At 41.1% G+C, this 26866-nt stretch overlaps 1 protein-coding gene across 5 annotated transcripts; it reads right to left on the bottom strand.

Moving 5' to 3' along the window:
* Positions 1-1281: 1281 nt before the first annotated feature.
* On the bottom strand, positions 1282-23984 carry LOC135548289 (G-protein coupled receptor-associated protein LMBRD2B). 5 transcript variants are annotated; one of them, XM_064977738.1, is made up of 18 exons: positions 23928-23984; positions 18217-18432; positions 17474-17589; positions 16193-16291; positions 15803-15970; positions 15385-15595; positions 15190-15264; positions 13291-13404; positions 9532-9715; positions 8989-9170; positions 8644-8777; positions 6570-6675; positions 6382-6479; positions 5084-5187; positions 4945-4991; positions 4704-4833; positions 4335-4461; positions 1282-4195 (listed from the first exon to the last, which is right to left on the bottom strand). In XM_064977738.1, exons 2-18 carry the CDS (start codon positions 18388-18390, stop codon positions 4132-4134), a joined length of 2133 nt encoding a protein of 710 aa, XP_064833810.1. In that variant the 5' UTR covers positions 18391-18432; positions 23928-23984; the 3' UTR covers positions 1282-4131. The 5 variants fall into 5 exon arrangements, with proteins under 5 accessions (XP_064833810.1, XP_064833812.1, XP_064833811.1 ...); XM_064977740.1 differs by having other exon boundaries at positions 18217-18447; positions 23928-23962; XM_064977739.1 differs by having other exon boundaries at positions 18217-18447; positions 23854-23956.
* Between the last annotated feature and the right edge of the window lie 2882 nt (positions 23985-26866).

The raw sequence follows: 26866 nt of genomic DNA, 5'->3' as shown, positions 1-26866 counted from the left end.
TGCATCATAAATAACTGATCATTATTTGTAGATCGGTCAGTCACAATTTCCCCATGATACATTACGGGTTTGATCCTCTATTACACAGCCAGAGTTTCTAAACAAAGATACTAGACCATCATTATTCTAGGAGCTGCAGTCATACCCAGGTCAGGGCAAGCCAGCCAACAAAGATAGAAATACAGTGTTCCTTATTGTAATTTAAGGTTACTCAAGTGCAGGTCCTTTGCAGGTCCTCTCCACAAAATATGTTGAGCCGAATACATCATTTAAGGATGCTTTAGTTTATTTCTTTGCACATGCTATTTTAGTCTAAATATTACATTTAAAAAAAACGAGGACCAACACCAGGGTTTAATAAATTCTAACATTCCAGCATCAGAGTACATGTGCAGGGAAAATGAAATAAAGAAAAACCAAACATCTTCACCAAAATCAGTGTGAGGTTACCTATCAACATTATATATACAAAAGTATGTGGACACCCCTTCAAATTAGGGGATTCGTATATTTCAGCCACGCCCATTGCTGACAGGCTTATACAATCAAGCACACAGCCATGCAATCTCAATAGACAAATATTGTCAGTAGAATGGCCTTACTGAAGAGCTCAGTGACTTTCAATGTGGCACGGTCATAGGATGTTGTTGTTAAGTGGAAATGTTTAGGAGTAACAACGCAATGTTATAGGTCACACAAGCTCACAGAAAGGGACCGCTGAGTGCTGAAGAGCGAAAAGAATAGGGTCCTCTGTTGCAACAGTCACTACTGAGTTCCAAACTGCCTCTGGAAGCAACATCAGCACAATAACTGTTTGTCAGGAGCTTCATGAAATGGGTTTTCATGGCAGAGCAGCTGCACACAAGCCTAAGATCACCATGTGCAATGCTAAGCATTGGCTGGAGAGGTGTAAAGCTCACCACCATTGGAGTCTGGAGCAGTGGAAAGAAATGGTTTGTCGAGATCAGTGTGGAAGAACTTGACTGGCCTGCACAGAGCTCTGACCTCAACCCCATCAAACACCTTTGAGATAAATTGGAACGCTGACTGCGAGCCAGGCCTAATCACCCAACATCAGTGCCTGACCGCACTCATGCTCGTGGCTGAATGGCAGCAATATTCCAACCAGTGGTGGGGAAAATTACCCAATTACCATAGAGTAAAAGTAAAGATACCTTAATAGAAAATTACAAGTAAAAGTCACCCAGTAAAATATTACTTAAGTCTAAAAGTACTTGGTTTTAAATGTAAAAAAATAAAAATAATTTCAAATTGCTAATATTAAGCAAACCAGATGGCACAATTTTTATTTATTTATTTACAGATAGCCAGGGTCACAGTACAACATGTAGACATAATTTACAAACAAAGCATGTGTTTAGCGAGTCCGCCAGATAAGAGGCAGTATGGATGACCAGGGATGTTCCATTGATACGTGTGTGAATTGGACCATGTTCCTGTCCTGCTAAGCAATCAAAATGTAACGAGTACAAAGTAAATTATTTTCTTTAGGAATGTAAGTGAAGTAAAAGTTGTCAAAAATATAAATAGTAAAGTAGATGCCAAAAAACAACTTAAGTAAAAATACTTGAAAGTACTTAACACCACTGGTTCCAACATCTAGTGGAAAGCCTTCCAAGAAGAGTGGAGGCAGTTATACCCTCAAGGGGGGGGGGGGACTAACTCCATATTAATGCCCATGATTTTGAAATGAGATGTTCGACGAACAGGTTTCCACATACACTACATGACCAAAAGTATCTCAATAACACTACACGTCTGTATAATTCATTAGGAACTTTACTTTAAAAGATGCAGTCCAGGATCTTAAGCACAACAAATGTTGTAACATATTGTATTCATAACATATAGGAATTACAACAAAAAATACAAAATCAGAATGTAACAACATACAAAATAGATGACAAAATTGGATGACATCGTACACAAACTGGGACCTGTTTAACTTGGGCAAACCACTTTCAAAACTTGTGCCTGAAATTATACAAAAGTTGGGGGAGCATCAATTTAATTAATTTCTTACTTTTTACAAAAAGAGATTGTAAGGAGTTCAAGGGGCATCTAACCTGACAAGATTATTTTTTTAGCCCATGGTCACCAGTGAACTTAACAGATGCAGTTAAATGAATTTAGAATAAATAGCATGTTGTACATGTGTTGACATTTGTCTGCTAGATTAATAGAACCATATAATACAATTTTAAATGAGAGCATCATTAACAAATACATTGAGAGACGGGGGACTGGTTAAATCTAAAATATTATTTACAACAGATTACAATTTAACACGATTTTATAATAATTGTCCAACTCCTTCAAAATGGTGAATACCATGCATTTAACATGCATGCTTCTGACCATTTTTACCTGAATTCCTCATCCAACCAAGCTCATACAGTTACAGTAGTTTCAAGTTGACACAATATGAAGTCATATTTCTAGGACAACGTATTTCAGTGGCACAATGACCTGTTGCTTCGCAGTACCTTCCAGCAAGACCTCTTGAACAACGTAAGAATAAATATTTCAATGCAATGCATTTAAAAAAAATGCACTTTTATTTTTGGTTGATCCAAGTAATTAAACCCAAAATAATGAAATCATAACTGGAAAAAAATATGCCTTTGCCATTTTTGTAATGCAGTCAAATAAACAAAATAATATGGCACAATGATATCCCAAAAAGACTTCAGTAGATAATTTAACACCTAAAATTCAAATAGTTTGACAATAAATAAGTCGTTACTTATGTCAAGCAGTTAATCGCTAATGACACAATATAGAACATTACTTTTAAACAGGCCTTTCAACAGAATCCACAAAAACTATTTTCAAACAAACTTAAGGTCATTTTGACACTCGGAATAGAACATAGAGAACATATCTCAATTAAGAGCAATGGCAAATCTCTTTTTTTTTTTTTAGTATCGGCTGTATCAGTTGACCTCCAATTTCAACAACATCTCGAGCATTATGGGCCAAATTCCAACTTGAGATCCAATTTGCACAAATCTCACATCAATTCAAGTGAATGATAAGAACAAATACTGTATCTCAGGGCAGGATATATGAGCAGTACAAACATTGTTAATTGAGTTAACTCAGTGTGGGCTGGATCACATAGATTGCACATTAAATAGAGGACTGTAGGTCTAAATACGGTACTCTCAGTTTCTATGGTAGCAGCTTCCGAAACAGACCTAAGCAACGGTCCTTCCATCCATATACCAGAATAATACAAGACTGGCAACACAAGACTCATTTAAAAAATATATATAATAATTTTAAACTTTATTTAACTAGGCAGGTCAGTTAAGAACAAATTCTTATTTTCAATGACGGCCTAGGAACAGTGGGTTAACTGCCTCGTTCAGGGGCAGAACAACAGATTTTTACCTTGTCAGTTCAGGGATTCGATCTTGCATCCTTTCAGTTACTAGTCCAACGCTCTAACCACTAGGCTACCTGCCGCTCCATTGAAACATTGATAATTTTTTCCACTATTTCTATTTTGCTGACAGTTAAATAAGTAGAAAGTAAATAACTTTGTGGGTTAAATACAACTTCATACATATTAAATAAGTCTTCCTCCAAAAATATCCTTAAATTAGTAGTAATTACTTATCTTCTCATCAAAATTATGAACAATGTAATCAGCCCATCAACCAGATTTTTGAGGTAAGACACTTTATACATCCATTGTAAAGATCACAGGGTATACCACAGGAAGAGGATCTTGAACGGAAATTCATGCATAAGTAATAACAGAAATGACGAAGTGGTTTTAGGGATGAGAAAGTGATGAGCCCAAATGGGGTACGGATCTGCATTCATGACATGCTGCACAGGGGAGGACAGCTATCGGTCTAATGGGGAAGTGTATATCAACAGCCACTGGAGTGTTCTGACAGAAGACAAGCTATTGGAGACAAGGAGCAGCAGATGCATCATGCCAACAGTGGAGTGGAAGATAAGAGGTCGTGCTACATTCACAGAGCCTGAGAGTCTCTCTCCTTCGTAGTCTTCCCTACAAGGTGGATGAGTGGAGGATGAAAATTAATGTGCAATATTTAGCTTTCCTATTCCTTCGACTCTCCCTCGCTACTCTTCTCAAACATCATCAAATATTCTGCTCCGTGACGAGGACATGGACAGGTACCTGCCTGGTACATGCCTGCAAAATGGAGAGGCACAGTACACATATGTTTAACAGCACACACTGTGTTATTGGCTTACAGGTATCATCCACAGCAGAGCAGAAAGTGAAACTAACACATTTATTTCGATAAAGTGGGGAGTGGAGGACCTCTTACCTGGTGGAGTCTGCTTCAAGAGGGTCGTCTGAAAGAGTCTCTGCATTGAAGTCCAAAGGCTCTGCGTCCTCGAGAAGTTCTATAGAATCTCTCTCTGTTCCTCTGCCAGTCCGAGAGTACTTCACCTCTGTTGAAGAAAAAACAATGATCAATACCATATCACTGCCTTCCGCAGTTTAATTCAGATGCATGTAATAAGGGACTTATTAAGTTGGGGTGTATCCTTCGTGTCATCAAGATAAGCCATGACTCTACGAGAGCAAACAAAACATTGATTCATTGTTTAACAAAAGCAATGAGTAAAATCTAGCTTATGTGTAGAAAACAAGCACAATGTAATGTAAGTAGGTTTTGCGACCAAACACTTACGTCTGTTAGGGCTAGTGTTAGGGATAGGCACAGTATCAGAGTAGTTGGTCTCAGTCATTTCTGCGGCTTCATTTCTATTCCTGTTCCTGGCAGTGTCTTCCCGAGTGTTACCATAACGCTCCTTCCACTCCTAGAACACAGGCACAAGCCTGACGTTAACGCCTTGATCCGTTACTCTGCAAAAATAACAACCAACACATATACTAAAAAAGGGCATGGAACATTTTATCTAGGGCCTCACCCTTCGCCGGTTCTCTCCATCCTCTGTCCTTTGGCGCTTTCTTTTCTCTGTCAGAAACAGAGAAATCAGTGATTTGAGTTGACAACACAAACTTCTTCCACTGTCAAATGGTTTTCATTCAGATCAAGTGGGAACAAACCTCGTCGAATCAGCTCCTTGCCCTCATCAATCAGGTCAGAGGTCATTTCATTGTCTCCCACGAACTGCTGAAAGCCCAGGAGGTTCAGACAGCGGGTACCCAGGCTAAAGGGTTAATACAGAATCAGTGATGATCTGTCAAAAATCAATACTTGTTCTTGCACAGTATGTATCCATTTGTATTTATTATGGATCCCCATTAGTTCCTGCCAAAGCAGCAGCTACTCTTCCTGGGGTCCAGCAAAATGAAGGCAGTTTATACAATTTTAAAAACATTACAATACATTCACAGATTTCACAACACACTGTGTGCCCTCAGGCCCCTACTCCACCACTACCACATATCTACAGTACTAAATCCATGTGTATGTATAGTGTGTATGTTAATCGTGTGTCTATGCCAATGTTTGTGTTGCTTCACAGTCCCCGCTGTTCCATAAGGTGTTTTTTTAATCCGTATTTAAAAAATCTAATTTTACTGCCGACATGAGTTACTTGATGTGGAATAAAGTTCAATGTAGTCATGGCTCTATGTAGTACTGTGTGCCTCCCATAGTCTTCTGGACTAGGGGACTATGAAGAGACCACTTGTGGCATGTCTTGTGGGGTATGTATAGGTGTCCGAGCTGTGTGCCAGTAGTTTAGACAGACAGCTCGGCACATTCAACATGTCAATACCTCTCATAAATAAAAGTAGGGATGAAGTCAATCTCTCCTCCACTTTCAGCCAGGAGAGATTGACATGCATATTATTAATATTAGCTCTCTGTGTACATCCAAGGGCCAGCTGTGCTGCCCTGTTCTGAGCCAATTGGAATTTTCCTAAGTCCTTTTTGTGGCACCTGACCACACGATTGACCAGTAGTCCAGGTGCAACAAAACTAGGTCCTGTAGAACCTGCCTGATTGATAGTGTTGTTAAGGCAGAGCATCACTTTATTATAGACAGACTTCTCCCCATCTTAACTACTACTGCATCAATATGTTTTGACCATGACAGTTTACAATCTTTGGTTACTCCAAGCAGTTTAGTCATCTCATCTTGCTCAATTTCCACATGACTTATTACAATATTTAGTTGAGGTTCAGTGTTTAGTGAGTGTTTTGTTCCAAATACAATGCTTTTAGTTTTAGAAATATTTAGGGCAAACTTATGCATGCTGATAATCCTTTTGGGTCATTGGTGGAGTATTCCTTGTAGAAGAGAAAGTTGATATTCTGTATCGTAGTATTATTGATGTGTTTGTCTACACCACGAATGTATTGTCATTTCATAATCTAAACAGCAGGCTAGACTCACCTGAAGTAGGTAGCGATACATAGCAGCAATATAAGCATGGGGTAGTAGATATAGAAGCCATTAGCAATGAACGATAGGACCCTCATAGAACCCATGATCTGCAGAGGAGTGACATGTTATTTTCCTCATATTGATGATACATCAACGAATATGTTCCATCAGTGTCAGAAGGATGTGCTGTGTCTTACAGAGGTGTAGGCCGTCTGCTCCTTCAGTTGGTGGGAGATGGCAGAGTCCATGTGGATCAGACCCAGGAAGTTCAGACACAGAGGAGGGGTCAGACGGCAGAACAGCCTAGAGCAACAAGACTACATTAGACATTTAACATTATATCATGTTACACAAACATATACCTAGTGCAAGGTACAGCTGTCCAAATACAATACAAACTCAGCAACAACAAAAAAATCCTCACTGCCAACTGCATTTATTTTCAGCAAACTTAACATGTGTAAATATTTGTATGAACATAACAAGATTCAACAACTGAGACAAACTGAACAGGTTCCACAGACATGTGATGAACAGAAATGGAATGTGTCCCTGAACAAATGGAGGGTCAAAATCAAAAGTAACAGTCAGTATCTGGTGTGGCCACCAGCTGCATTAAGTACTGTAGTGCATCTCCTCCTCATGGACTGCACCAGATTTGCCAGTTGTTGTTGTGTGATGTTACCCCACTCTTCCACCAAGGCACCTGCAAGGTCCCAGACATTTCTGGGGGGGGGGGGGTTCTTCACTGGGGGGGCGGGCTCTTCACTGGCCATGGCAGTACACTGACATCTTGCAGGAAATCACACACAGAACGAGCAGTATGGCTGGTGGCATTGTCATGCTGGAGGGTCATGTCAGGAGGAGACTGTAGGAAGGGTACCACATGAGGGAGGAGGATGTCTTCCCTGTAACGCACAGCGTTGATATTGCCTGCAATGACAACAAGCTCAGTCCGATGATGATATGACACACCGCCCCAGACCATGACGGACTATCCACCTCCAAATCGATCCCGCTCCAGAGTACAGGCCTCAGTGTAATGCTCATTCCTTCGATGATATACGCAAATCCGACCATCAAAACTACAACTCGTCAGCGAAGAGCACTTTTTGCCAGTCCTGTCTGGTCCAGCAACGGTGGGTTTGTGCCCATAGGCGACGTTGTTGTCTGGTGAAGACCTGCCTTACAACAGGCCTACAAGCCCTCAGTCCAGCCTCTCAGCCTATTGCAGACAGTCTGAGCACTGATGGAGGGATTGTGCGTTCCTGGTGTAACTCGGGCAGTTGTTGTTGCCATCCTGTACCTGTCCTGCAGGTGTGATGTTCGGATGTACCGATTTTGTGCAGGTGTTGTTACACGTGGTCTGCCACTGCGAGGACGATCAGCTGTCCGTCCTGTCTCCCTGTAGCGCTGTCTTAGGCGTCTCACAGTACAGACATTGCAATGTATTGCCCTGGCCACATCTGCAGTCCTCATGCCTCCTTGCAGCATGCCTAAGGCACATTCAGGCAGATGAGCCGGGCAGCTTTCTTTTGGTGTTTTTCGGAGTCAGTAGAAAGGCCTCTTTAGTGTCCTACATTTTCATAACTGTGACCTTAATTGCCTACTGTCTATAAGCTGTTAGTCTCTTAATGACCGTTCCACAGGTGCATGTTCAGTGTTTGAACCCTTTACAATGAAGATCTGTGAGGTTATTTGGATTTCTACAATTTATCTTTGAATGACAGGGTCCTGAAAAAGGGATGTTTCTTTTTTAGTTTAGTTCTGTCCACACAAATACAACCAAACCAAAAATACACACCACTTTCTGAATGTAAATTTCCTCAATTTTTACTATATACATGATTTCGACAGACGTTTTGTCTTTCTATTACTTAGCTAATCATGGATAAAACCAGAACTAAAGTCTCACGTAATTGGTCAGCTGCTCAATTAAGTTCTGGGTTCATACATGTTAAAAGAAGAGATGAAAGAACGAGGAGCGGAACGGGGAGCTCCACACACTCTTTGAAAGTTATGGGCCGAATGTCCCCCCCCTCTCGAAATTTGAAAGACGCAAACACCTATGAAATCGAGATTTATCCAAATAATCAGCAACGAAAAACCCAAACACAGGAAATACTACTACTTGTAATCCCACATTCTTTCCCGACAGATTTGACGGTACCAGTTATGTTTAAATAGATCGGTTTACGAGATCAATACTTAGCTAATGCTGTCTAATCAGAACCACATTCCTCTCCTCACATCGCTCTACCACCCACTCACATGCCACTGAACTGCAGGCTGTAGGCGTCAGTCTGGTGGTGTGAGGCCAGGTAGTAGTAGTTGAACACTCGTATCCGGAACACAGTGGAGTAAACGCAGGTACACAGGAAGAAGATGGTGATGAAGCACGCCATCTAGTGGACAAAACAATAACCTTCATGTGGGAGACCCGACAACCGCTAATTGAATTATGCATACACAACAGAAACCCACTGGATGTTGATTTGATCAGATAACAATGCTTTTGGAAGCATGTAGTGTGCAACTTTCTTTCTATACAGATATTACCAGATACACCAATTAGTACAGTAGTACACCGGTAATTGCTTTCCATTCGCGTCTCACCTCGATATACAAGTAGTTATAGTCTCTCTCAGCGAGCTGGATGAAGACAGCGAAGAGTGAGAGGACAGGCCGGGTGCTGAAGAAGGTGCACTCAGACCACACCACACCCACAGAGAACAGAGACAGCAACACAGCCAGCAGCCGGTAGAACCACTGTCTCAGCAGACACTCCCAGTACCACTCTGGAGAACAACAACATAAAAACACAAAGCTCTCCAAGGATCTTAGAAATTGAGTAAAATTCTAAGTGAGGAGAGGAATGGAAGACTGTAGGGCTGTGACAATACCATTATGGGAATCATTTTGTCGATGGTAAAAATGAAAACACGATGCAGACTAAACTCTTTGATCCTTTAAAAACCTGCTCTATGTAAAATATGTTGCACGATTGCTTGGAAAATAAATAAGTGTGATTCTAGATGACAACATAATGATGTTTTCCTAAAGAAGTTCAACCTGCTTCGTGCTTTGTTTGTAGGTGTGAGTGAACCCTCAGTTGTAGAGTTGACCCAGCTATGAACTGTGAGGATCTGTGTGACCCACCTACAGTTGGAGTGTATAAGTATGGGCTGAGCCAGCTAGTTGGTTCTGTGGAGGGGAAGCTGTGAACAAACTGGTGGGCTGAGCTGGTCTCATTCTTGGCCACGTCCTCCAGGTGCATAGCCTGCTGCAGGAGGATCTGCCACTGGACATGGGTCCTGTTGTGCCTCTGCACTGCGTAGATCACCTGACCATTCACAAAAGAACCACATCCTCAAACTAGGGTTTTGAGTAAATTTGTATTTAACTAGGCAAGTCAGTTAAGTACAAGTTCTTATTTACAATGAGGGCCTACACCGGCCAAACCCGGACGACGCTGGGCCAATTATGCGCCGCCCTATGGGACTCCCAATGACGGCCAGTTGTGATACAGCCTGGATTCGAACCAGGGTGTCTGTAATGATGCCTCTAGCGCTGAGATACAGTGTCTTAGACCGCTGAGCCACTCGGAATCCCCATAAATCCATTTGAATTTAATCACTTTTTGACAGCATCCCTTTTGATTTATTGTTTAAAAAACTTTACATACATGTTTCCCCATGGAAGAAGTTGTCAGAAAGTTACTTTTTAGACCTAAATGGCAAAGCATTTAGGAGACAGAGGTGCTTAAAGTTAACCCATTTTGCATACCATGACACATCCATGTCTTCATCACTGGAAAAGATAACCGGTTGAGTTTGATATAATTTAAAAGCTTACAAACAGGGTTGTCAAACCATTTTATAATTTCTTGAAAACAATTTTTTTTCCATTAAAATTACATTTCACCTTTAACGTAAATTAACTCCCATTTTTTTTCCCATATTCACATTTGTTGCATCTTAGAACCTATTTTTCATCAGCTGTGGTTTTTGAGTTGTGCCTGCCATCGGGTGCCATTTCAATCATAGAAAAATAATTCCTAGAATTGACTTATCCCTTCAGATCACTGCAATTTAGCTGGTACACCATTGAAATTTAAATTATAACATTTAATTACTACCACAAAGGCGGCTGCTGGTCCACCCACCATCTGTCAACTTAAATGGTCATGTCTATTGTAATATCTATATGAACACAACCGTTCATTTTCTTAGTTTAGATCAACCATCTTTGTGGTACACTTTGAAAGTTTAAATTTAAAACAACATTCCTACACTACATGACCAAAAGTAGGTGGACACCTGTTCGTCGAACATCTCATTTCAAAATCACGGGCATTAATATACAGTTGGTGCCCCATTGTTGCTATAACAGCCTCCACTCTTCTGGGAAAGCTTTCCACGAGATGTTGGGACATTGTTGCGGGGACTTACTTCCATTTAGCCACAAGAGCATTAGTACGGTTGGGCACTGATGTTGGGTGATCAAGCCAGGATCGAAGTCGGTGTTCCAATTAATCCAAATGGTGTTCTGAGCAGGCCAGTCATGTTCTTCCACATCGATCTCGACAAACCATTTCTGTATGGACCTCACTTTGTGTACTGGGGCATTGTCATGCAGGAAACAGGAAAGGGCCTTTCTCAAACGTTTGCCACAAAGTTGGAAGCACAGAAATGTCTAGAATGTCATTGCCCCAGACAATTATTCCTCTTCCACCAGTTATTGTGCTGACATGGTTCCAGAGGCAGTTTGGACCTCAGTAGAGGGTGTTTACGCTCCTTGCGCTTCAGCGGTCCCGTTCTTGCTCATAGATGTTACCATTTCACAATAACAGCACTTAGTAGACGGGGCAAGTCGAGCAGGGCAGAAATTGGATGTATCGACTTGTTGGAAAGGTGGCATCCTATGACAGTGCCGCGTTGAAAGTCACTGAGCTCTTCAGTAAGGACATTCTACTGCCAATGATTGTCTATGGAGATTGCATGGGTGTGCTCCATTTTATAGACCTGTAGCAACGGGTGTGTCTGAAATAGCCGAATCCACTCATTTTAAGGAGTGCCCACATACGGCTGTATATTTAGTGTATGTATTAGATTTCTTTTACACCTTTAATTCATCTTTATTTAACTAGGCAAGTCCGTTAAGAACACATTCTTATTTTCAATGACGGCCTAGGAACGGTGGGTTAACTGCCTTGTTCTGGGGCAGAACGACAGATTTTTTTTACAGCTCGGGGATTCAATCTTGCAATCTTACGGTAGTCCAACGCTCGAACCACCTGCCTCACGAGGAGCCCGCCTGTTACGCGAATGCAGTAAGAAGCCAAGGTAAGTTGCTCGCTAGCATTAAACTTAATCAATCATAATCACTAGTTAAAACTACACATGGTTGATGATATTACTAGTTTACCTAGCGTGTCCTGCGTTGCATATAATCGATGCAGTGCGCATTCGCTAAAAAGGACTGTCGTTGCTCCAACGTGTACCTAACCATAAACACCAATGCCTTTCTTAAAATCAATACACAGAAGTATATATTTCTAAACCTGCATATTTAGCTAAAAGAAATCCAGGTTAGCAGGCAATATTAACCAGGTGAAATTGTGTCACTTCTCTTGCGTTCATTGCATGCAGGGTATATGCAACAGAGTCAGGGTATATGCAACAGAGTCAGGGTATATGCAACGGTTTGGGCCGCCTGGCTCATTGCGAACTAATTTGACAGAATTTTACGTAATTATGACATAACATTGAAGGTTGTGCAATGTAACAGGAATATTTAGACTGATGGATGCCACCTGTTAAATAAAATACGTAACGGTTCCGTATTTCATTGAAAGAATAAAATGTCTTGTTTTTGAGATGATAGTTTCCGGATTTGACCAGTATTTCTGTGTGTTATTATAATTAAGTCTATGATTTGATAGAGCAGTCTGACTGAGCATTGATAGGCACCAGCAGGCTCATAAGAATTAATTCAAACAGCACTTTAGTGCGTTTCGCCAGCTGCTCTGCTGTTTATGACTTCAAGCCAATCAACTCGAGATTAGGCTGGTGTAACGATGTGATGTGAAATGGCTGGCTAGTTAGTGGGGGGCGCGATAATAGCGTTTAAAACGTCACTCGCTCTGAGAATTGGAGTAGTTGTTCCCGTTGCTCTACATGGGTAACGCTGCTTCGAGGGTGACTGTTGTCGTTGTGTTCCTGGTTCGAGGCCAGGTAGGAGCGAGGAGAATAAGAAAATCCAATAGTCAAAAGGTATATGAAATACAAATCGTAGAGAGAGAAATAGTCCTACAATTCCTATAATAACTACAACCTAAAACTTCTTACGTGGGGATATTTAAGACTCATGTGAAAAGGAACCACCAGCTTTCATATGTTCTCATGTTCTGAGCAAGGAACTTAAACGTTAGCTTTCTTACATGGCACATATTGCACTTTTACTTTCTTCAACACTTTGTTTTTGCATTGTTTAAACCAAATTGAACATGTTTCATTATTTATTTGAGGCTAAATTGATTTTATTGATGTATTATATTAAGTTAAAATAAGTGTTCATTCAGTATTGTTGTAATTGTCATTACACATTTTTGTATTTTTTTTAAATAATAAATAAAACAACATATATATATATATATTTTAAATCGGCCGATTAATCGGTATCAGCTTATTTTGTCCTCCAATAATCGGTATCGTGTTGAAAAATCAAAATCGGTCGACCTCTAGTATGTATGGAAGGTTTCATTGAAATCAAAAGGGGTGCTGTCAAAAAGTGACTGAACTCAAATGGATTGACCCTTTAAAGAAGTCTGGATATAGTCAGCAATGATAAAAAAAACACAAAATCGCGAAATACAACTGTTGATTAGCTAATAATGTGTACATTTCTTAAATATACCTGTTTGTGAAGCTTCACCAGGTTCTTCTCACTAGGATAAGTGTTCTGTTTGTCATCAAAGTCCTCATAGTCATCCATGTTTCTGCCCATCTTCTCCTGGTACTCCACAGGACACTAAGAGAGAAAACTCTGTTAGGATCATAGAGACAGATACTGTGCCTTCGGAAAGTATTCAGACCCATTGAATTTTTCCAAATTTTGTTAAATTACAGCCTCATAACATTGACTTTCAAAAAAAATCTTTCAATCTACACACAAGACACTATAATTACAAAGCGAAAAAAAGGTTTAGACATTTTTGCTAATTTATTATAAATAAGATACGCTTTTATTTTTTATTTACATATGTATTCAGACCCTTTGCTATGAGACTTGAAATTGACCTCAGGTGCATCCTGTTTCCATTGATCATCCTTGAGATGTTTCTACAACTTGGAGTCCACCTGTGGTAAATTCAATTGATTGGACAGGAGTTGGAGAGGCACACATTGAAAGTCAATGTATATAAAAAATAAAATAAAGAAAAAGTTCTTAACATGGTGTGTTACATGGTGTAAACCTGTCTATATATAGCTCCCACAGTTGACAGTGCATGTCTGATCAAAAACTAAGCCATGGAGTTGAAGGAGTTGTCTGTAGAGCTCAGAGACAGGATTGTGTCGAGGCACAGATCTGGGGAAGGGTACCAAAAAATAAAGTATTTTCTTCCTAGAGCTGGCCGCTCAGCCAAACGAAGCAATCGGGGGAGAAGAGTCTTGGTTAGGGAGGTGACCAAGAACCTGATGGTCACTGACAGAGCTCAAGAGTTCCTCTGCAGAGATGGGAGAACTTTCCAGAAGGACAAGCCTGTCTGGAGCTCTCCACCAATCAGGCCTTTATGGTAGAGTGGGCAGACGGAAGCCAGGCCTCAGTAAAAGAAACATGACAGCCCACTTGGAGTTTGCCAAAAGGCTCCTAAAGACTCTCAGACGATGAGAAACAAGATTCTCTGGTCTGATGAATCCAAGATTGAACTATTTGGCCTGAATGCCAAGCGTCACGCCCGGAGAAAACCTGGCACCATCCCTTTGGTGAAGCATGGTGGTGGTAGCATCATGCTCTTGGTTTGTTTTTCAGAGGAAGGATCGAGGGAAAGATGAATGGAGCAAAGTACAGAGAATCCTTGATGAAAACCTGCTCAGGACCTCAGACTGGGGCGAAGGTACACCTTCCAACAGGACAAAGACCCTAAGCACACAGCCAAGACAACGCAGAAGTGGCTTCGGGACAAGTCTCTGAATGCCCTTGAGTGGCCCAACCAGAGCCTGGACTTGAACCTGATCGATCATCTCTGGAGAGACCTGAAAATAGCTGTGCAGCAATGCTCCCCATCTAACGCTACAGAGCTTAAGAGGATCTGCAGAGAAGAATGGGAGAAACTCCCCAAATACACATGTGCCAAGCTTGTAGCGTCATACTCAAGACTTGAGGCTGTAATCGCTGCCAAAGGTGCTTCAACAAAGTACTGAGTAAAGGGTCTGAATACTTATGTTAACGTGATAGTTTTAAAAAATCATAAATGAACAAAAATGTCTAAAAACCTGGTTTTGCTTTGTCATTATGGGGTATTGTGTACGAGATTGATGAGGGGATAAAAAAAACAATTCAATAAATTAAAGAATAAGGCTGTAATGTAACAAAATGTGGAAAAAGTCAAGGGGTCTGAATACTTTCCAAAGGCTCTGTAGAGGACTCCAGGCACTGGACTTTCTCAGGCCACTTCACATTCCTCACTTGTTTAATCCTCTCTTTAAGCACAGAGAGAGTGCACACATCTCATTCAATAACATTGTGGGGTTGGGCTCCACATTCTTTACTGAGAATATGTCATTGTTTCTTTGTTTGATGATTTAATCTTGCCTTTCTAAGAATAGTATCGATGTACTTCCTCAGTGGGTGGTTATACTTGATGGATTCTTGGACTTTTCTCACTTCCTAAAACAGATCAACAGCAAATAGAGAAGGGCATCAATCAAACACAATTCAACTCAGTTTCTAAGAAACAGACCACTATAATGTTTAAATGTTGTAGTCAGAGCAGGAACCATTCCCTACCTCCATGACGTCCTCTAGATTCTCCTCTGCATCAGCCTTCTCGGTCATCAGCTTGGCTGCCTTGAAGTAAGTCTTGATGAGCAGGTGTCCCTGCCGCGAGGCGTTCCAATACGAGCGCGGAATCTCTACTAGGCCATAACCTAGCAACAGCACCAGCAGGAACAGGCCCCAGGTGTTGGCTGCAGTGATGCCTATTGTCTGGAGCTCATACCTGAGAGAGACAAAGGGACAGACCAAACCAGATTTAAGTGAGACAAAGATATACAATACATGGTTCCTTCTAATTACCTTTCTACTGTATATTATTACTGTGTTGTATAGAGTACAATGAGGTGAAATGCAGAATGGTAACATTTTTGTTGTTGTAGTCAACAGCACACTTTCCAAGTCTAATTTGTCCATGTTGCTGTGCACTCACCAGGAGAGGTGCCACTGAGGGTGAACGGCCACGTAGATAAGCAGCGATCCGAAGATGAGCAGGTATGTCCCGTAATAAATGGCATTCTCTATCAGTGCCGTCTTTATTTTCCCAGTGATGGAGAAGCCCCCCGAGCGTGCATAGGATTGCATGAAGGGCAGCAGTAGCCTGCAAAGACAACAAGATCTGGATTAAGGCAGCTGTAAAGCTTTTTTGGTGTGTTAAAAGATAACATTTCTAGTACGGACAGAAGCAGATAGTTGACTTAGTAAGGAAGGTCTGTCTGTCTCTTAGTATATCAGTCTAAATGAACAAACTTAGAGACCAGTTCTGATCAGTAGGTGTTCCCAGTACAATTAAATACAAGGCCAAACAGTGTCAAGCACTCACCAGGTGAGACACTGAGAGGTCCAGTAAACAACCCTCCAGAACACAGGCATGATTCCATCTGGAATGTAGCTCCACGGCTTGTAACACACCTTTGGAACACTGTCATGGAAAACATACAAACAGTGTTGATATGCAGTTAGCAAGGTCTGGAAACATTGAAGAAATTAACATCTGGAGGGGAATGAAATGACAAAAGCTACTGCCTACTGCTATACTGATGGTGACCTATTTAGGCGGAATCAAACAAATAGATACTGGAGCAAAGCACAAACATTGATCTTCATTGTCAAGCAATGAAACTCCAATGTTTGCCTTGTATAGACTATTAGGATAATATATCAGACTGTCTGGGAGAAAACACTGTACATAATGACAGTCAAGCAAAACTACATTGGAAAAAATAAATAAATGCAACATGTAAATACCACAGTAAATGTCAATACCACAGATGTCTCAAGTTGAGGGAGCGTGCAATTGGCATACTGACACAGGAATGTCCACCAGAGCTGTTGCCAAGGAATTTAATGTTAATTTCTCTACCATAAGCCTCCTCCAACTTTGTTTTAGAGAATTTGGCAGTTGTCCAACCGGCCTCAACCACAGACAACGTGTATGGCGTCATGGAGGAGTGCAGTTTTCTGATGTCAATGTTGTGAACAGAGGACACCATGGTGGTGGTGGGGTTATGGTATGGGCAGACATAAGCTACAGACAACGAACACAATTGCATTTTATCGATGGCCATTTGAATGCACAAAATCACTGTGATGAGATCCTGATGCCCATTGTGTGACCAACATATGCATATCTGTATTCCCAGTCGTGAAATCCATAGATCAGGGCCTAATGAATTTATTTATTTAAATTCACTGATTTCCTAATATGAACTGTAACTCAGTAAAATTGTTTCATGTTGCGTTTATATTTTTGTTCAGTATAAAAAGGACCCAATGTACTTGACATTTCACAATGGGAAGAGAGTGGACTTTTAGCTGTTGCAAATGAATGCGTGACAGAAGATAAACAAAATCTGCTTGATAATCCCATTTAGATCAGCTTTTGCAAAATCGTTTTGAGAAGACAGCCTCATGTTTTGAATTACAGCAATGGTTCCTGCCTTATGCTTTCTGTCTAGGACCCTCTTCCCTGGTCTTTGGTAACTACTGTACATGCTAGTGTTTTGTTCAACCAAATCCTGACCTCTGACCTGTCATGTCCCTGAGTGCTGAACCTAATCTTATAACACTTGAACATATGAGACCCTAGGGCTTAGGCACTAACCTTTTAGTGGGTGTGGCCGTGGTGGAGTTTCCTGCAGTTTGATTGGATATCAGTGCGGTCACCAGGGATACGGAGGCATGTTCTTCATGATCAATCTTACACTGCTTGTAGATCGTCTGAAAGGTCCAAACAAACACAGACAAAGGAAGATAAGGCCCTAAAAATTGTTAGACTCCAGCCACCAAAGTCCTAGACTGTTCTCTCTGCTAAAGCATGGAAAGCGGTACATATGCATCAAGTCTGGAACCAACAGGAACCTGAACAGCTTCTATCTCCAATCCATAAAACTGCTAAATGGTTTAGTTAAATAGTTAATTAAATAGCTACCCATACTATCTGCATTAACCCTTTTTGCACAAACTTTGACTCATCACATACGCTGCTGTTAGTCACTTTATTCCTAGTTACATGTACCAATCTACCTCAATTACTTCGTACCCCTGCACATTGACTTGGTACTAGTACCTTGTGTATATAGAGCCAAGTTATCATTACTGATTGTGTTTCTATTATTTCTTTATTTTCTTTCTCTTTGCATTGTTGGGAAGGGCATTTCACCGTTAGTCCACACCTGTTATTTACAAAGCATGTGACAAATAAAATTGTATTTGATATCAGTAAGGTCTGCAAACACACAGACACACCAAGTTACTGGTCACCATTTTCATCCGAGTTAGGTGTTTCTTGAAAAAGGGAATGGATAAGATGGGGTTTTGGTGGTGAATGAGGGCAATAGTACTAACCGTGCTGATGTCCAGAGGAAGAATGAAGACGATGAGGAAACACAGGTACCAGGCCAGTAAGGTGCCAAACAGCACCATCCTCTGCTGCTTACGGAAGTCTGCATAGCGATGCAGCAGGAACAGAGCCAGGAAGAACACCACCACTATCTCAATGCCCAGCGCAGCCCCACTCATCCTGACTGCCTCTCTTATTGCTCTCGAAACCAGCAGCAGTTACTGAAAAGAGAAATCCTTCAAATAAATCCCACGACTATTCATTAGATGGGTGTAAAAGAAAAATTCACATCAAAGTAATATTGCATGGTCTAAACAAATGTGTATGTACTCCTAAGAGAGACAACAAGTAGCTCTTCTTTTGAAAGTTTCAGGCAGAGCATAATTCTCACTGAGTGACACACACTCCCCTCCCCCTCTGTCAATCACTTGAGAAAATAATGAACCCATTTTCATTGGCTTCCAAAGACATGAGTAGTCTCCTACAAAAGACCTATTGGTCTGTGAGTCTGAAAGGGTCTTTTGTTTCCCTCCTTTAGAGCATGATTAAATGAGAATGGGAACGTTCTGCTCTACATAAAACAAACGTTTACAATAACAAACCAAAAATGGCATGAATGAATATGATTGTGGTAAAACAATGTCATAATATAAGCCATTGCAGGGCCAGCTAATTGGCATTAGCTAGCTAGCCAGCCCCCCTCCCCTCCCTAAACTACCAGGTGTGAAACAGAGAAGAGACTCAGGGGGTATGCTAATTTGGTATAGAGCAGACCTAACCCACACTATTAAATTAATCAAACAGGAACATTTTATATCTGGCAAAAAAATAATAAGGAAATTATCTCAACAGAGATAAAATGTCCTCATGTGTGCTACCTATAACGATGTCCGCTTCTCCCATCCTAGAGGGGGAAATCAACTATTTCCAGGCTCGGGACATGTACTAGACTGTGGCGACCTAAATTCCAGAACCCGACACCCTCAGCACACAGGGGGACAAACACCTACCTGGAGGTGACAGCAATCCCTCCCCTTTATGCCCCCCTAGAAAGAACTACGACAACATAACCAACAAAAACTGGTCACAACTCCTGCAGCTGTCAGACGCTGGGTATGTACATAGTCAATGGTAGGCTTCGAGGGGACTCCTATGGTAGGTACACCTATAGCTCATCTCTTGGCAGTAGTACTACTTTATCACTGACCCTAACCCAGAGCTTTCACAGACAGTCCACTGACACCCCTAATAGATCACAGAAAAAGCACACTATTTGAACAGAGCTTTGCTCAATCATGAGTCAATGCCAAAGGAACTTAAAAATATTAACAAATGCTATAGATGGTAGGAAAACAGTAGGGAAATATGCCAAAAACCAATAAGGTAACCACAAATTCAAACCCTTGACAAATGGTTTGATGAAGTATGCAAAAACCAAAGTAAGAAATTGAGAAACCTATCTAACCAAAAACAGACTAGTGATGCACCGATATTCAATATTTTCCTTGCCAAAAAAACAGATACCCAATATTTAAAATTTTAGCAGCCTTAAGCATTCTAGTCCAGTTAAATAGTTAACATACACACAAATGGACGCAGCGGTCTAAGGCACTGCATCTCAGTGCAAGAGGTGTCACCACAGTCACTGGTTCGAATCCAGGCTGTATCAAGTCCGGCCGTGATTGGGAGTCCCATAGGGCAGCGCACAATTGGCCCAGCATCATCCGGGTTTGGCCGGTGTAGGCCGTCATTGTAAATAAGATCTGACTTTCCTAGTTTATTAAATAAAGGTTACACACACACACACACAAACTACACTGACCATAAAGTTATTTTGTTGGCACCTATTTCTTTCACTTACTTTCTGTGCTGTTTGTTTCGTTGTTAATTTGTTCAGTCGTTTCATTCTCAACCATTTCTATGGAACGCCGTTTGGGTCTTTGTGTGTCAAAGAAATGTCACATTTTCACAACGATTCATTGATACGTATGCTATGATACTGGTAAAGTTGTCTCACGCACTTAGTGCTGGTCATTAAAAAAAAGCTAGTTCATGGATGCAAACAATGTTCTTCCCCAAAAACATAGCAAATCGACAATTTGTTTCAGTGGCTTTTGTTAGCTAGCTAACAATATAGCTAGGTGTCATCTAAAATAACCCTAATTTATAAAGACAGTTCTTATTTGATTAATGGTGGTCGGACACATCTATGTGAAGCTAGCCACAATAAATATAAACCACAATAGTGGACTTTGCAGTTAGCCTTCAAAATAAAATTTTGGCATAATTCTACTATTTATATTAATTTGCATTACTGTCAATGACAAACGTGTATTTTGAAGGCAAACCGCAAATTCCACTATTGTGCATAATCCTTATTGTGGCTAGCTTCACAACACATAACCATGTCCGGTCGAGCCTCACTAGCTAGCTGCCCGTTTATAACGTTAGCTTTGGGCAACAGGGTTGGCTAGCTATGTATTTTCATGAACTGAAGTTCAATTTCAATAGCCGAACAACAAGTGGCAACCTAGCTAATACTTACTCGAAAGGATTACTTTTTTTCTTTCTTTTTTACCCCCTTTTTCTCCCCAATTTCGTGGTATCCAATTGTTAGTGGCTACTCTCCTGTCTCATCGCTACAACTCCCGTACGGGCTCGGGAGAGACGAAGGTTGAAAGTCATGCGTCCGATACACAACCCAACCAAGTCGCACTGCTTCTTAACACAGCGCGCATCCAACCAGGAAGCCAGCCGCACCAATGCGTCAGATGAAACACCGTGCACCTGGCAACTTTGGTTAGCGTGCACTGTGCCCGGCCCGCCACAGGAGTCGCTGGTGCGCAATGAGACAAGGATTTCCCTACCGGCCAAACCCTCCCTAACCCGGACGACGCTATGCCAATTGTACGTCGCCCCACGGACCTCCCGGTCGCGGCCGGTTACGAGACTGCGCCACCCGAGAGGCCCAAGGATTCCTAAATCATTGCTAAGAATAATGAAAATGACTGCAGGTTCTACTGGTCATTGTTTTCAGGCTAGTTGTAGTGGTGCAACCTAGGTACCAATCTAAAGCTAGCTACCCCAGAAGTTGTGGTCGAACAAATGATGGTTTTACCAACACGGTATTGTAAACGCATCATTCGTGGCCGGTGTTTGCTTATTTGTACAACTTTGACAGTGCTACTGTATCTTTTTTGACACGCAAAGACCCAAACCGCATTCCATATTATGTATGTTGTGAAGCTAATAGCAGTGACCCCGTTACTGTGTAACTCCGGTAGGGCAACATCTGAAAAATAGCGCACTTGGTAGAGTGTACCGGTGCTTGACCAGTTGGAGAAAGCCAACATCACCCACGACAGAGAACGGTTGATTGTCAAGGACAATGAATTCCATTATCTTGGCTTCAATGGATTTTGCCTTTGAGTTGTCTCGTTGAAATGTTGTTACTCTTTCAAATGACTGCTCGATCCACTGCAGACATTGTGGGCTAGTTTAGGAATGCGGTGTTGCACGTATAGCGCAAAATTTTACATGGCGTCAATTCGTCATGTACCTACGCGATAGAAAGTATGCACGTCAGGGCGTTAAACTAGACAAATGTTATCATTTTTAGCTAATTTTCGGCCGATTCCGACATGTTCACCGATATATCGTGCATCACTAATACAGACCCAGAAAAACTATGGCAAATCACAAAAACAAAAAGCATGTCAGAAATCATCTCAATGTAATTGAAGAATATAACCACTTGGAAAATACTAAACAAACAACACGAAGAGCTATCTATCCAAAACAGAGATGTATGGATAAACCACTTCTCCAATCTTTTTGGCTCTATAACAAACAAAGAACAAAAACATATGTATAATCAAATACAAATCTTAGAATCAACTATTAAAGACTACCAGAACCCACTGGATTCTCCAATTACATTGAAATAACTACTCGACAAAATACAAACCCTCCAACCCCAAAAGACTTGTGGGGTTGATGGTATCCTAAATGAAATTATAAAATATACAGACCACAAATGCCAATTGGCTATACTTAAACTCTAACATCATCCTCAGCTGTCACCCAAATATTTGGAACCAAATTTGACCCCAATAACTACCTGGGGATATGTATCAAAAGCAACCTTGGGAAACTCCTCTACGTTATCATTAACATCCGACTCATACATTTCCTCAGTGAAAACAACATACTGAGCAAATGTCAAATTGGCTTTTTAACAAATTACAGTAGGGCCGACCACGTATTCACCCATGCTTTGTTGATTTCAAAAAGCTTTCAACTCAAGTTGGCATGAGGGTCTGCTATACAAATTGACAGAAAGTGGTGTTGGGGGGGACATCATAAAATCCATGTATACAAACAACAAGCGTACGGCTAAAAATGGCCAAAAAAAACACAGACGCTTTCACACTTGTTAAACAATAAAAATGAATCTAATTTCACAGGCTAATGCTTCATTTGCCTTGGAGTTTTTTTACCGTGTTTGGGGCCCCGTTGAAATAATACTTAATAGCAGCAAACGACCTATCAGAAATGCTAGCGAGCAACCATAAGCGAACCACGACTCCCGCACAAGCTATATTCACCACATACACCCTAATTGACAAAAACTAAAACGGCTAAAAATGGTCAAAAAACACAAATTTCTTTCCAGTGGACCAGGGGGGGGTGAAACAGGGAATACAAATTCCATCTAGACACCGTTGCCCTATCGTACACAAGTTAAGACTCTGCATGCAGAATTTTGCAAAAATATCCTCAGTGTGCAACGTAAAACACCAAATAATGCATGCAGAGCAGAATTAAGCAGATACCTGTTTATGATCAAAATCCAGAAAGAGCAGTTAAATTGTACAACCACCTAAAAGGAAGCAATTCCCAAACATTCCATAACAAAGCAAGAGCTGGCTCTCAAGAGAAGACAGGCTATGTACACACTGCACCCAAAAAGAGGTGGAAACTGAGCTGCACTTCCTAACCTCCAGCCAAATGTATGACCATAGAGACAGATTTCACAGAGCCACAAAGAAATAGAAAACATTTCCAATTTTGATAAACTCCCATATCCACAGTGTGCAATCACAGCAGCCAGATTTGTGACCTGTTGCTACAAGAAAAAGGGCAACCAGTGAAGAACAAAACACCATTGTTAATACAACCTATATTTTCCCGATGTACTTTAACTAATTGCACATCATTACAACACTGTATATAGACAATTACATTTGAAATGTCTTTATCATTTTGGAAATTGTTTGTGCAATGTTTACTGCAAATTCTTAGTTTATCTATTTCACTTGCTTTGGCGATGTAAACATACTCAAGTTAATTGAGCAAAGACAGCGCCACCTTCCTTGTTACGGTCACTCACACAACGTATTTAGCTGGTATGGTAGTTTAATCAATAACAAACAAGCAAAGACGCTTTCACACTTGTTAAACAACAAAAAATAATCTAATTTCACAGGCTAATGCTTCATTTGCCTTGCCCTTGGATGTTTTACCGCGTTTGGGGCCCCGTCGAAATAATACTTAATAGCAACAAACGACCAATGAGAAATGTTCGCTAACATAAGCGACTCGCGCACACGCAGTGTTGCAGGTACGCTTAATTATCTCACCATTCGACTGTTAAGGATCCAGCCAAAATCACAGTACCACAGTTATGATATTGTAAAATACAGCTACCGTGTACCATGGAAGAATTAGCGTCACGTCCTTGGTTCTTCCTGGTTTGCGTAATGGCAGCTGGGGATGATGGGTAGTGTATGCGTTTCGAAAAGGTTAGTGCAATCCAGAATCCTTGAGCCTTCCCTAGCCTGCTACCTTGGCCCTTTATCAGTAAGACAGGTTTACCGACTGCGTGCTCTCTCGCTTCCTTTTGATTTTGGTCAAAGTTGATCGAGGAGAGTGAACGTGAATGCGCTTGCATGAAATGAGATGGTCCTTAGGCAAAATTATGTTTACATGGGTGGATCCCATATTGTGATCAAAACTAATGAAATTATTTGTGCAAGACATTTTATAGATTAAACAATATGGGGGTTTGGCAGATTTCAAAATTCTTCCGTTGGAGGATATACATTAACTACTTAAGTATTTTACTTTACTATTTCGGACAACTTTTACTTCACTACATTCCTGAAGAAAATAATGTACTTTTCACTCCATATATTTCCCGACACCCAAAAGTACTCGTCCAATTCACGCAATTGTCAAGAGAACATCCATGGTCATCCCAACTGCCTCTTGTCTAGCGGACTCACTAAACACAAATGCTTTGTTTGTAAATTAATGTCTGAGAGTTGTAGTGTGCTCCTGGCTACCCGTCTGGTTTGCATAATATGAGGAATTTGAAATAATTAATACATTTACTTTTGATACTTAAGTATATTTTAGCAATTCCATTGACTTTTGATATTTAAGTATATTGAAAACCAAATACATTTAGACTTTTACTCAAGTACTAATTTACTGGGTGATTTTCACTTTTACTTGAGTCATTTTCTATTAAGGTGTCTTTACTTTTACTCAAGTATAATATTTGAGAACTTTTTCCACCACTGCCTATGTGACTACTAACGAATTGACACAATCCTCGACCACTCAACCTTTCCAAGTTACGGAGGAGAGAGGATGGAGGATGGTCTTTTTTCCAAATTAGAAAACCCCCTTGCTAAAGCTAAACGCCACGCCCACAGACATTCATTTATTCTCCACAATGAGTCTGGATCTGAGTATCTCCCTGACACTTCACCGAATGCAAACACATTTGAGGCCGTATGATTGGTAAGAAACCGATGAGTCGGGCCAGGGCCAGAACACACATGGGTAAAGCAGTAGTTTGAAAATGTGTCATTGGTGTGATAATCAGATTGGTTAGAGACAATTGTTTTGTACAATGCCCCTCGTCACCACAGACGACTTCAATGATGGCAGTCTTAGACTAAAGTATACTGAACAAAAATATAAACACAACATGCAACAATTTTAAGGATTTTGCTGAGTTACTGTTCATATAAGGAAATCAGTGAATTGAAATAAATTCATTATGCCCCATCTATGGATTTCACATGCTTGGACAGGGGCGCAGCCATGGGTGGGCCTGGGAGGGCATAGGTCCACCCACTTGTGAGCCAGGCCCAGCCAATCAGAATGAGTTTCTCCACAAAAGGGATTTACTACAGACAGAAATACTCCTCTGCGCCCCCCTCTGACGATCCCGCAGGTGAAGAAGCCGGATGTGGAGGTCCTGGGCTGGCGTGGTTACACGTGGTCTGCGGTTGTGAAGCCGGTTGGACGTACTGCCAAATTCTCTATAACAGCATTGGAGGTGCCTTAAGGTAGAGAAATTAACATTACATTCTCTGGCAACTGCTCAGGTTAACATTCCTGCAGTCAGCATGCCAATTGCACGCTCCCTCAAAACTTAAGACATCTGTGGCATTGTGTTGTGTGACAAGGAAAGTTTCTGATATCTTTTATTTCAACTCATAAAATATGGGACCAACACTTTACATGTTGCATTTATATTTTTGTTCAGTGTATTAAGCGAACAGAGCAGTGGAAGGACAACCCGTGAACTGGGGATGTTACGTGTTGTCTTACCCAGCCTCCCTTGCAGGATCACCATGTGCGGCTCTGTATTTAGGGGAAACTGATGAGTCACAAGATGGCGGGTACAACCGAATGGATGTTGGACTTGGAGTCAGTGGAACCCACTGGTGAAACAGAGAAGCCACTCTCCGTACTAGTGAGTTTTGGTGCAGAGTTTATACATGATGAAGTCAAGTTATTATGTGTCCGTTTTTGTCCCGAATCCCGAATTACAGTTTTTTAGGTGTTGTCATGACTTTGGCCTCTCTCTACCCCACTGATGTTACATTTGCAAACACTTTGGTTAACATAGAGATTCTGGGAACATCAGAACGTGGGGGGAAATGAACTATATTCTGGTAATCCGACCAATTGAACATATGCAGTGGTACTTAATGGATATGATGTCATTTCGGTTGTCATCTGAGACATTCTCATCAATGATAAGATGACAAACTCTACAGTGTAAAGTCTACACATCAGAGTTATCGGATTCACATGGAATTGTTGTTCAATTTAAATGTTTGAACATGAAATTATTCCTGATGGAATGAAATGTGATTTTAGCTTCTAAAACGTGAGATTTGGGTTTTCATAAGGTAGGGCTCTGCTCAATCAGTGGCCTGCCCCTGTGAAGGGACATGGCCTATAAAACTTTTCAAACACGCCCTCCTCTCCCTTCCTATATAAAGCCTTGACGCCAATATAACCTCCTGTTCCGAGGATGTGAGGACGACGGTCCGATGTCAGAATGTTTCAGATAATAACTACAGAACGAAGCCAACATCAGTGTGAGCTTTGGTTGCGAATGGTATGAACTTTGAACTCTTATTCAGTACAGAAGTGATACCTCCTAGCCGTTGAGTTAGCAACAGCAGTTGCAAATGGAGGTTAGGAAGGAACAGACAGAGTATTCTGTCTACCACACAACGACGTTACCACAACGTACCCAATTTACCAGCAGAGACATTCTTCAAAGGACTCGGTTGGGCAACTCAGCCTTCCATCTACCACCAACCTACTAAAGCGCAGCTCAGA

The sequence above is a fragment of the Oncorhynchus masou genome, chromosome 11, assembly GCF_036934945.1.
Source record: "Oncorhynchus masou masou isolate Uvic2021 chromosome 11, UVic_Omas_1.1, whole genome shotgun sequence".
In the NCBI taxonomy this organism is placed as follows: Eukaryota; Metazoa; Chordata; class Actinopteri; order Salmoniformes; family Salmonidae; genus Oncorhynchus; species Oncorhynchus masou.
This window is presented reverse-complemented; position numbering and strand designations above follow the sequence as displayed.